The sequence below is a fragment of the Equus quagga genome, chromosome 15 (genome assembly GCF_021613505.1).
Source record: "Equus quagga isolate Etosha38 chromosome 15, UCLA_HA_Equagga_1.0, whole genome shotgun sequence".
Taxonomy (NCBI): Eukaryota; Metazoa; Chordata; class Mammalia; order Perissodactyla; family Equidae; genus Equus; species Equus quagga.
In genome coordinates this window covers 77872474-77884525 of record NC_060281.1, presented here as the reverse complement: position 1 = coordinate 77884525, position 12052 = coordinate 77872474, and the positions used below count along the sequence as shown (strand labels likewise).

The 12052-nt window shown below is 44.6% G+C and overlaps 1 protein-coding gene across 1 annotated transcript; it reads right to left on the bottom strand.

The window, feature by feature from the left end:
- Positions 1-670: 670 nt before the first annotated feature.
- On the bottom strand, positions 671-11596 carry RFC5 (replication factor C subunit 5). Its single transcript, XM_046639520.1, has 11 exons — positions 11423-11596; positions 9804-9868; positions 9407-9543; positions 7862-7941; positions 7107-7180; positions 5749-5908; positions 4936-5017; positions 4404-4533; positions 3710-3787; positions 2582-2636; positions 671-1555 (listed from the first exon to the last, which is right to left on the bottom strand). The coding sequence occupies exons 1-11, from the start codon at positions 11491-11493 to the stop codon at positions 1459-1461; spliced, it is 1029 nt and encodes a 342-aa protein (XP_046495476.1). The 5' UTR covers positions 11494-11596; the 3' UTR covers positions 671-1458.
- Between the last annotated feature and the right edge of the window lie 456 nt (positions 11597-12052).

The following is a 12052-nucleotide window of genomic DNA, read 5'->3' as shown; positions in this document are numbered from 1 at the left end:
CCTAAACAGAAACAGCTTCTTAAAAGCGCTGCTCTCCTTCAGTGGAGACGCCTCATTCAAACAAAATCCGCCTTTGGAAAATTTAATATATTGTAAATTATTTTAAAAGAAATGCAACATCTTATCCTTTGGCTTTCTTAATAGGTGCTTTATGGGGGCCAGTGTAACATTATAAAACTTGAAAATGTAGAGGAATCTCTCCCACCACCTTTGCTGCTGACGGCAAACATTTCTTTTAGATGAGAAGCTTTCATTGAAGCAAAGAAGTGAAAAGCTTTTGGCTCTCTGTTTCATTTCTTCCAGTAAGAAAGAAAAATCCCCTTTTAAAACAAGTGAGTGTGACTGGACAGATGGGAATGCATTGGGCAAATTTTTAATTTTGTGGTTAGCCTGAAATATCACAGACAGCATAGTCTTAGAGGCTCTGGGTGGCTCCTTGAGGTCCCACCTGGCCATTAGATTCAAACTTTGCTGGTGTTCTTGGGGAGCGAGTCTTACACGAATGATGGAAATAACTGACTTCTCCCTTTTGGTAGTATAAGAATTTGACAACTTTATAACGAAAAGCCTCCAAAGAAAGTTTATTCTGTGATACCAGAGACCGAGGCAGCTTTTTCATATAGATGCAAGCTGAGTAAGTATACCGGGCTAAGGAAGGAAGAGTCACTTGTAATACAACCAACAAGAAAGCTGCTTTATTGTGAAGACCACTATCATAAATGCAGCGTAATTGCTGTGAAATAAACGCTCCAGTTAGAAACAAGTCCTAATCCTTGAGCAGGTGCCGGTTCACAGTCCAGCTCCATCTCACGTGCCCTCCCTGCCTTGACAAGGGAGTGTTGTACAACCTCTGGCCCCCAGTGGCATAATCTAAGTGAACGTTCCTCTACTGTCAATACACCACAATTAGGGGCCTGCTAGTAATTCTACTTCAAGAAGAGAAATAAAAAGACCAGTTTTTAAAGTAAGAGAATTGAGTCCATTTTTATAGGAGTATGCTAGTTTTGGCCAGAAATCTACTAACATCTATTTAGATACAAAGATTGTTCCACAGATTAGATTCATAAACTTAATTTTGGAGATGTTTTGTTTATCTCGAGTTGGAAGACACTTGGACTTTGAAAGCCTTATGTTCCACACCAAAATGGGGTAGGCCAGTTTCCTGTCATCCAAGCAACTGTAAAAGCCTTAAGGCTGAAGAAAAGGTTTTTGCTGCTTCCCCCCCATAAAACACAATTAATAGTTCTATGTTAAAGTTGTTTTGTACATCCCTGTTCCAAAAAGCCACACACACAGTACTTTTTAAACGTCTGCCCACCCACGCCTGGAACAGTTTTCAAGATGTGGGGTGACTGTGGCTTCATCCCCTGGCCCTGGGCAGCAGTTCATCCCATAACCAAGTCCCCTGTTCTCCAGTCACTGCTGGGCTTGACAACTGTAGCAAATGAGCCTCAACATCTAGGCCTCTGTGCCAATCAGGTCTCTGGTGACTTGAAAAGCGGCAATGAGGGAACTCAGCTGAATCTTCTCGTTGGTGCCAACAGAAAGTCTGTACCTGAAAGAAATGAAACAAAAAGTAAGAATAGAGAATATCACAGACAGCTGCCTTTTAACAAGAACAACAGAGATCAAAGACTGAAAATCTGGAGGATAGGAGGTAATAAAAACTTATCCTCAACAGCAATGTTAAGTGTCCTCTAACATTTTCTTCTCTGCCTTAAACACTCATTTATGAAAATGATTCAAACTGGCGAGGAAAAATTTTAAAAATTGTTATCAATAACAGTGTTCTGAACTTAACTTTGTTCTAGCTGAATATTGATATGCAGAATTTATGTGATTAAGGATTATTTCTTTATCCACAAAATGCATTAAGAGAAGAATTATAATTAAGATTTCTTTCCTCTGAATTCACTGGGAAGTTTGGTTGACATATCTGTGGTTCTGTGGTCTAGTCAGTAAAGCAGGACATTGGCAATTCATCTTGCCACCTTTTAAGTGCCCAGCCACTGAAAACAAAATCCTCATGTTCACAACGTGACCTAATTTGTGCATGTGAAGGCCAATGACAGCAAATTAGAGTTGGCCTATGTTGATGTCTATTTTGAACCCAATGCTTTGTCTACTTAAATGATAGCTGCCAGCTTCACCGGGGGCTAATAACTGTGGTTACTGACCCAGGCAAAGTGGGAAATTGAATTTATGTTTACTTTCCCCCCAATATGCTTTAGCATGCCAAAATGCCTTAATAACAGCAGGATGACTGGTCATCCCCAAATGACCTAGATGTCTGAACTGAAGCAGCCTCCCAAATAACAAGGGCATTTCCAGAACCAATGTGGAGCCCAAGCCTTTGAGGTCTTTATCCCAAGTATATAACAGCTGTACCCTGCTTGTGTTTATTCATATGTTCTTTAAGCAACTCACACTCTTGCCCATGTATGATTCAATAATACCACCTAAAACTTAGATTATACCATATATGAATGATTTAAAAAGGCTGAAACCAAGCAGGTAGAAACAACAAACACCAAAGGGATAACAGCAGGAAAAGAATGAAAACTGGGAAATAAATACTCACTCGATGTCTGCCATTTTGGTCAATAAATGTATTCGAACTGAAGTTGGAAAGTCAACTGGGGGAAAAATGAAATCAAATGAGTGAGGTCTGTCACTCCCTACTATTAAAATCACAGAAGACAAGTATGAGTTGAAACATCAAATAGATAAGACTAAACTTCTCTTGAGGCCTCAGATCACTAGATACCACACCTCTAATGAAGTAAAAAGTGTATACGTTTTCATAGTTTATCCACTCCATTTTGTGATTCTTCATGGTATAGCCAAAAAGAAAAGCGGCAGATTCCAAAGTGATCATGAGAAGACAGAAGCATTACCAAGACTGCTCTTTGAACAAATGATAGCTCTACAAGCTAACTTGAAAGCTGAGTTCTCACCGTCCTAGTTTTAAAAACAACTGATTTTTAAAAGTCAATTCATGCTCAGATTGCACAAAGTGCAGAGCCCGGTTTGGGCCGACCATGTTCTCGGGCAGAAGCAAACATGCCAGCCAGCCAGGAAGAGTCCTGTAAAGGCACTGTCAGAACCAACATTCATGGGCCCGGCAGTCTCTGTCTGCAGTTGGCTGTTCTGGAGGGAAGAGCTGCTCCAAAAGGCTGCGCCAAAGATCACAGGGGGGCTTGAGAAAATACCGATGCCCATTCCCCCCCAAAAGGCCCACTTAATTGGTCTGGGGTGACTCCTAGGTGCTGCAAGGTTGGGAACTGATTCTTTGTCTAGAAGATATGAGCAAGTGTGGAACTTCAGATGGTTTACTTAAGACTGCTGCGCTTTACAGGAAGACAGGCCTTTCTCCCCCTCCCCTTTTGGGAAAAATACTCTGTTAGAAATGTGAATTAAAATATACTACTTATTGCTATAAAATACAAACCCTCGGTGGAAATAAAGTTAGCTTTCAGGAGTTTCCACTCTCCCCAGCAGTTCTAGAGGTTAAAAGAGTATTTTTGGAACAAAGTTTTAAATAGCAGCAAGACAAAACTAAAAATGAGGGGTCAGGTTCATACTTCCTCTTCATTCCTGTATTTTTGCTTCAAAAATGAAGCCACATGCTCCCTGTCTAACCAGCCTTTACCCCAAAGCACATCACCCTCTCCACAGCTGCTAACCCAGGGAAGAGTGTGGAAGTTACCTCTGTGCACGAACAAGTGTATCTCTGTCAGGATATCATGTAATGCCAAGCCCTTGAGAGTTTTCAACTCTGTAATATCTAGAGAGGAGCAGTTAAGGCAAAGGGAACAAGTTCCAGAACAAACACAGTGCAGAGAATGGTGAATCCACACCCCGGTGAGTGACTTCCAAAAGTAGGGCTTTTAGTCCCAGCGCAGCTGTTGCTCTTTTTCCATTTGAAGCTGCACATGTTGGACCCCAATTCTTATTTTCCTTATGTTTTCATCTTCAATAAGGGCTTTCAACCTTCAATAAGGTTTATCTCTGTCTAGCAGAGAACACAGCCACATGCATTCCCAAAAAAGGCTTCATATCATTCCCCTAGCTTTTAATTTCACGGTAAAACAAGAGTAATACTGACCACTTGAAAACGGTTGCATCTTCCATCCCCAGGTCTAACTGCTGCTCTCCCATCTGTGAGTGAAGCAGCTTCAAGCCGCCCCCAGGTCAGAGCCCTTCAGGAAGAACTCTGGGATGTTAAGACAAGTCCTCACTCCATCCGCAGACATCGTGCTCCCACCACAAGCTGACCAGAGTCACACGCAGCCAACTGTCTTTCACCAGAAGGGTACGGGTGTGGCTGCAGCCTGAGCAATGGGACCAAGTTCTGGTCTCAGGCACTTACTGCGCCCTCGGCAGGACACAAGAAAGGATACTTCTGTAGGCTGTGGTGAAATCTTGATTCAACATCCAGTCCAGAATGTTGGCGATGTCTGACTTGAGCGGGTGCCCTGTGCAGGTGTAGACAGTCTCCTCTGTCACCTTCCCAAAGGCCATATTGGTGCTCTGTGCAGACAGGGGGAGAATCACAGTGGCTGTTCAGAGCAGCCGCCAAACTGCAGGCTGGTCAGGAGGAAACCGCTGAGGCAGCGAGGTTGCAAGGGCACAGGACGGCTCAAACCTCGTATTTTTTACACCGGTAAGAATTGGCCTCATCAGAGTACGCCACTGCTTGTTGACCACATTACAGCTGCACAATCATTCCCTATCTTTCCCTTGTTTGCAACAAATTACTTTTTCAATTAATCAAAACGCAAAGGTGGGGGAAATCTTTGGCGCATTATGAGACCAAGGTCTTACCAGTTCTAGATTTCTGAGTTTACAGATTGGTTGCACTGTTGCTTATGTCTTTCTTTAAAAACTATTCCGAAGCAATGACTCTGAGATTTGCTGCAAATAGTACTGTACCTGCAAAATGTTCAGGGCCCTTCGCATATCTCCACTGGAGAGAGTTACAAGTGCTTTCATCCCGTCTTCACTTATAGCAACTCTGAAAGGAAACAGGCAGAAGGGACATAGAGGCCCCTGAGAGCACAGGCATTCACCCAGGGAACGAGATGGCCTGGAGTGATTAAGGCTTTGAAACAATGAAAGAAAGAAAGGAAAGGAAGGAGTTAACAATCCTCTCCTGATCGCCAGGATCTAGAATTCCTTCTGGTTTTTAGGGATGTGGGCTTCACGTTAGTAGTCACAGCCCACTCAAAATCTAGACAGACCCTTATTTTAGGCCCAAGCATTGCTATGTTGAATGACCAGTTCTGAATTCTGTTCTCTGGAAAGGGCACTGGTGAGATCTGCGATCAGAGCCAAAGCACCCCCTTTGAGATAAGCAGCAGCTTGGGTGGGCTACTTGCTTGGCATCTGATTACACAGAATGCAATGTCTCAGAACCTTCCCTTCTAGTCAAAAAAGCCAAGAGGCATCTTAGCAGAAGGGACTTGGCAGCCTGTAGTCTCCAATGACAAAAGAAGAGTAGGAGGCAACTGAGACAGCTTCCAGGGAGGAGGATGGAAGCAAGAGAAGAACCAAATGATTGTTATGAAGAGCGTCTGGGAGATACCGGAGAAAATGACAGCAGCTAACAGACCCTGGTGCTGGGCACTCTGCTAAGTCACTTAAATACACGGCTTTAAATGGAAACCCGCTGGCCATCCCAGAGCCCTGCTTACACCACACTCAATCCCCGAGACACTCCTCTTTCCTGCTTTTCAATATACTTACTTCTCTTCTTCTACAACATGCTGAAGGCGGGGGACCATGAGTTCAGGAGTGAGGGGACCAAATCGGAACCTTGTACATCGGGACTGCAAGGCTGGGATGATCTTTGACAGATAGTTACAGATGAGGCAAAATCTGGTATTTTCCGTAAATTTCTCAATCACTGGCAAGGGAAAAGAAAACCACCTCACGTCCATTCTGATATCTCAAGGGACAGAGAAGCCTGAAATTTTCTATGGTCCCACAGAGGGTACAGGAAAAGAATTCAAGAATGCAAACAGTGGGGATGCTACTATAACGAGAGGGTGTCACCAGTGTGGTCAAGACTAGAAATCAGCCACTCTCCTTTCAAAAGCTGACAAGTCACTTCCACGGATTTTACAAAACGCACCCTTTTTCAAGAGTTGCCATGATTCTGGCGCTCCTACCATTCCATTGCATTAAGATATGAACTCCAGTATTCCTGCCCTTTTGCACAAAATTCTGTTCGCAGGTTGATGATGCTTCATCTTCTACGGGGCGGGGAGGGGAGTGGCTTCTTGCAGACTTTCCAGTGGACCTTGTCTTGAAGCCTCAGAGCATTCGAGGGAGCAACAACTCCAATTCAGAGATGCTTATGACAGCAGTCTCATTTTGTAGGTACCCAGTGTTCTCGCACGGGGATCTGCCCAGACTGACAGTCACTCCACAAAACAAGATGCCAAAGAAAGGCTGCCAAAGCTTTTGGACCAGAAGATATTCTAACTGTCCTCCTCTTCTTAAACGTGGGCTGCAATCCACTCCTTCCCACCCCAAACTCCTAAAGGCCATTCTCTCCTAGCTGATTACCTCAGAATCAGGAATGGCCTTTCAAAGAAACTAACCGCACCAGGCCCCTTGAGACAGTCAAGTGACAGGATACCCTCCCTTCCCTGCCAAATCCCTCACTTGGCAAGTAGGGAAGTCATGTCAGCTTTCTGACTGTCACTAAATTCCCAGTATTATTTTCCTGGCTATTTTGTATCTAAGGGTACGAACGGCAAAAAGGTCTATTGAGCAGTTTAGGAATGAAAGACTTTCCATAACCTCCCATCAACCATGAAATTGAACCCAGCAGAAAAGGATGACACACTAGTGTCTGGTCATACCTAAAAGTCCCAACAGGGCTATGTCCTTAAGCTACTGAAAGGGGGAACTCCTGATACAAAGCTATTTTGTCTAGATCATCAGGTGGGGTACCCAGAGAAAGGTACACAGACTTCTCTGGGCCAGAAGATGAACGAAAACGGAAAACCAGCCACATCACAGCTCATGCCAAAGTTCCTAATTCTCCCACCGAAGCGCTGATCAGCTAACACACCGTACCTGGCAGCTCTTCTTACCTCTCCTCAAGGCATTCTGGGCGTCCTGAGTCATGGCGTCAGCTTCATCCAAGATCACTAGTTTAAAGCCTTTCCTGAGAAAAAAAATGGCACCACCTAAAGATTTCTTCAATCTCACTCCAACTTCCAGGCACAAATCTGCATCTTCACATTTGTGCCACCAGGCCCTGTTTCATAAAGTCCATATCTCCTACAACTTTGACCAAAGCAAACATCTGCGGTCACACAGAGAGGACATATCCCATCACTCCTTCAACTCTCACAGGGAACTGAGACCTAACTTCTGTATTTTTTTACGTTGTATCCTCTGGCACCTTCATCTTCCTTCTGCATAGTATCCTATTACTCTAGCGCTCCTTTTTCCACCACCTTCACTCATGCCTGTCTTTTCATCTTTTTCTTTCCCTTTTTTTTTTTTTTAAACCACCATCCTAGTTATCTGTCCCAATCTCAATTTGTTTTTGTTTAAATTCAAACCAGCTCATCCAGTCTTAGGATGTAATCAGGCCTCAGTTAACTGATAAGATGAAGTTAATGCTTCCCCAAAGAATTTGCTAATATAGGCTTAGATAATATCTTATTTCAATATTTATATTTTAATATTTCTTACTACCATCCCTGCAATTTATTTCTTTTTCATGGCTGCTTTTGACAAAGTTATTTTTTTTTACCTTTACAAACTGGCAAAAGGGAGGATTAAAAAAATTAAGCTGATCAACATCTCTAGGGAGAGAAATTAGGCAAATAATTCTTACTTAAATATTGTCCTTGTGCTAGCAAAGCTCAGGATTGGTCCCCGAACGATATCTATTCCTCGGTCATCTGAAGCATTCAGCTAAATGTGGGAGAAAGAAGCCAGAATAAATAAAAAACACGTTGGTGTGCTATCTACGTATTTATGTATCTTTTCACCAATCCAGCTTAGCAAGCTAGGTCTCTAGGTTTAATGACAGCTAACAGATAATCATTATTAAAAAAAAAAAAAAACAAGATCACAACTATATATAAAACTCACAACTCACTAGATCATTCATTACATAACATTCTGGAAGACAAATGACTTTTTTCCTCCCCCTTTTGAGAACAATCACTGAGGAATATTTGAGGAATCATTAACTGGCCTGGTCACACTGAATAGCACCTCTGGCATGAGCAGAATGATGCTAACTTTAGCTACCACAACCCGGAGCAACCTGGAAGTTACCAAGTTTTTAAGACATTGAAGTAAGAATGTTGGTGGCAGCAAGATTCTAAGACCTATATCAAAAAAATAAGTTATCGGGCTGGCCCCAGGCCAAGTGGTTAAGTTTGTATGCTCTGCTTTGGCAGTCCATGGTTTCGCTGGTTCGGATCCTGGGCACAGACATGGCACCGCTAGTCAGGCCACGCTGAGGGGGCGTCCGACATGCCACAACTAGAAGGACCCACAACTAAAAAAATATATACAGCTATCTACTGGGGGGATTTAGGGAGAAAAAGCAGAAAAAAACGACTGGCAACCGTTGTTAGCTCAGGTGCCAATCTAAAAAAGAAAAGTTAAACTTTTTTTCTTGCCATAGATAGTATTTAGAATTTTGTGATTTAAGTATATCAGTCGAGGTCCCAGAAGGAAACACATGGCATACTCAAATCCAGTAATTTGTAGAAAATTAAAGGAAGCGGTATTTGAAAAGGTCTGGTGGGGTGTGGGGAAACCACCATGGATATGCAATAGCTCAGGGACTACTGGGGCCCATTCCCACCCCCAGGTGTTACAGGGTTAGGGGTGGGATTGCTATTGGCACCTGGAGAGGGCTGTGTGATGTGCCCTGCAGGTGGGGATGCTGCCAGCCTATGGTAACCCCCAGGGCAGGACCAGGCATTAATCTCCTTCCTTGACCCCTGCCAGGGCCTCTACTGGCCAAACCCAACCAGGACCCAGAGGGCAAGGGAGCTTGTAGTCAATACGGCTCGGCCTTCTGAGGCAAGAACAGGGTGGAGCCATGTGGAGAAGCTATCTGGAGGGGCATACGGGAGACAGCCAGCAACTGAGGGACCACCAAAGGTTTGGGCAAAAGTTGGCAACAGCAAAAAATAATAATAATAATAATACCACCTAACCCTTCAACTGCCCTCTAGCTAATGCCAATCCAGACCAAAATGACGATTATAGAAAAAAGTGAATTGAAATATCTTATTTTATGTCTGCTTCTTTCCCAACTGCCAGCAGGGCAACTTACTTTTAAAGTGAAACAAAACTAGCAGAACTAAAAGTAAGAGACTGGAGTCCTTCACAGACTAAGAATAATCCTCCTATTTACCTCCAAGACCATGGAGCCGAATTCCTTATCTTTGTACAGCTGTTTAGCACAGGCGAGGATGGTGGATGTCTTTCCTGTCCCCGGAGGACCATAGAGAAGCAGGTGTGGCAGGCGGTCTTCACTAATAAATTTTTGAACTGAGGATTGGGAAGAAAAAGAGACACCCTGAGTCTCTGAGAGTTGCCTCATTCACTGTGGGCCCTTGAGTCGGGCTGAATGCCCTTTAGCCCTGTGTTCAAATCAGATGCAGGAAGGAAAAATCCCAAGGACTCAATCTTAAAGCCACATAAAGCTCAATCCAATTCTTCAAAGTCATTACTCAGTAGAGACAACATCACCAGGAAATGTATACAGGTCCTTCGACTAGGATAACAGCAGCTGACGCCTGGATACTTACTGGTACTCAAAATGTCCTGATGAGAAATGAGATCATTCAGTGTCTGTGGCCGGTACTTTTCAACCCTAAAATACAATTTAGCATGGATTACAACATATATAAATGCAAGAACATTTTGTCATGTGCAAAAGAATCCTTTCATGTCCTCACTAAAAGGGGAAGAGAAACAAAACCCTTTAAATTTGAATTTAAACCAGTGGTTCTCAACCAGGGGTGATTCCGTCCTCCAGGGAACATCTGGCGATCTATAGAGACGTTTTCTGTTATTACAGCTGGGTGGAGGGTGCTCCTGGCATATAGTGGGTAGGCCCCAGGGACACTGCTAAACATCCAATAATGTACAAGACAGGCCCCATGCCCTCCCCCTTCCCAAAGTATCTGGCCCAAAATGTCAATAATTTCTAATTTCACCTTTCCAGCCATCTGCCTATAATCTCAACCTGGTTGGGCACCTCTTATTTCAAAGTGAATTCAAAATTGAACTCGTACCCAAATATATATCAACAGATGAATGGATAGTGGTATATCCATACCATGGAATATTATTTGGCAATAAAAGGAAATGAACTGCTGATACACGCTACAACATGGAAGAACCGTGAAAACACTGCTGCGTGAAAGGAGCCAGTTACAAAGGTCATATATTATATGATTCCATTTATATGAAATGTCCAGAATAGGCAAATGCATAGATAGAAAGCAGATTAGTGGCTGCCGGGAGGGGCTGAGGGAGGAGGGAACGCGGAGTTACTGTCAACGGGTATGGAGTTTCCCTTCGGGCTGATAAAAATTTTGGAATTAGATAGTGGGGTGGTTGCACAACTTTATGCCACGAAATCATACACTTTAAAATGGTTACAACTGTAACCTGTATGTTAAGTGTTTTAGTCAGGATAAAAACAAACTGAACTTGTTCTTAGACAAGAACTTGGAGTTTTCTGAAAGCAAGCCAAATCCCATCAAAGTCTTTAAAGCATCTCTCCGACAGTCGTGGGAGTAGGACGGTTGAGTGCCAGCTGTGAATCCAGACCACCTGGGTTCAAACCCAAGCCCATTTTCCACCTCTGCATCTCAGGCAGGTCATTTAACCTTTAGGACGCAGTTTCCCCACATGTAAAACTGAAATAATAACAGTACCCACCTCCCACGGTCTTTGTAAAGACCTAACAGGGTGACCACTAATCTAATAGAAAGTCGTTTAAACTAAAGTTACCTACGGAGAATTACTATTATTAACATCACTATTTTAGTTAGGAATTTGACCAATAATCGCATCCAAGATTTTTGGTAAGAGGGAAAAACATTTTGGCACAGAGGGCAATGCAATGTCAGAAGACGCGGGACCGAACCCTTGTGCTGTCACCCAGGTGCGTGAGAAAGCCGCTTTCCTCTGCGTGCAAAAGGAATCGGTGGGTGCGGGGAACGTGGCGAAAGTCCCAGAGAGAACGGAGGGGGACTGGGGCGTCGGGGGTGTCAAGGCGAATCTCTGTGGCTCCGCCCAGGCCGCAGGTCCGGGGGCGGCGGGGCGAGGTCAGCCGGGGCCGCGCCACTTGCCCACCTCGGCCACCGCCTCCCCGCGCGGCCCAGCCCCTTCCCCGCGGCAGCCGGCCTCCTCCTACCAGGGCAGGTTCCTGATCTTGGCCGTCGCCGCGGACTGCTGCTGCTGCTGCTCGGGGGCGGAGGTCTCCATGAAGAGGAGACGAAGGTGATCGGGTCCGCTGGGGTCGTCACGTCCCCCAAGGGGCCTGCTCAACGACCAGCGTAACCCAGTGCGGGTACCCTTGCACTTAGAGTTCGCGCGCAAACGCAACTCTCGCGAGACTTAGCCGCCCGCTTCCGACTTCCTCCCTCGGTCCCGCCCCCTTGCCGTTGCTAAGGCGCAGGTTGCCAGGTTACCGGAGGCGCCTGCAGCCACTATTCTCCCGCGCTGCCCTTCTAGCCAGCAGCGCCACCTTCTCCCCCGCGCCAGCGGGACTCCCCAGCCCCGGGGAGACGGGGAGAGGCAAGGTGACCCCCTATGTGTGACTGGAAAGGGCTAGTTAGCAAGCACAGAGGACAGGCTCCCCATGATCTGAGGGGAGACTCGGTATCAAAATCCTAGTGTTTTTTTCTGAGATGAGGGGATTATGGACCACTTTTATTTTCTTCTATTTTGCTAGTCTGTGTTTCCCAGCAATGAGTGTGTATTACATCCATAATAAAGTTTGTTTGTTTGTTTTAACATGCTGGGAAAGACAACAGTACTGGGG

Bases quoted from the DNA above. Each gene is read 5' to 3' on its own strand.
- RFC5 (XM_046639520.1), bottom strand. From the start codon at position 11,493: ATGGAGACCTCCGCCCCCGAGCAGCAGCAGCAGCAGTCCGCGGCGACG. The intron at 5,018-5,748 runs GTAAGTATATTG...GTTTCCTTTCAG, and splicing joins CATGTTGTAGAAGAAGAGAA to AGTTGCTATAAGTGAAGACG. The intron at 4,534-4,935 runs GTACAGTACTAT...CTGTCTGCACAG, and splicing joins GGGCCCTGAACATTTTGCAG to AGCACCAATATGGCCTTTGG.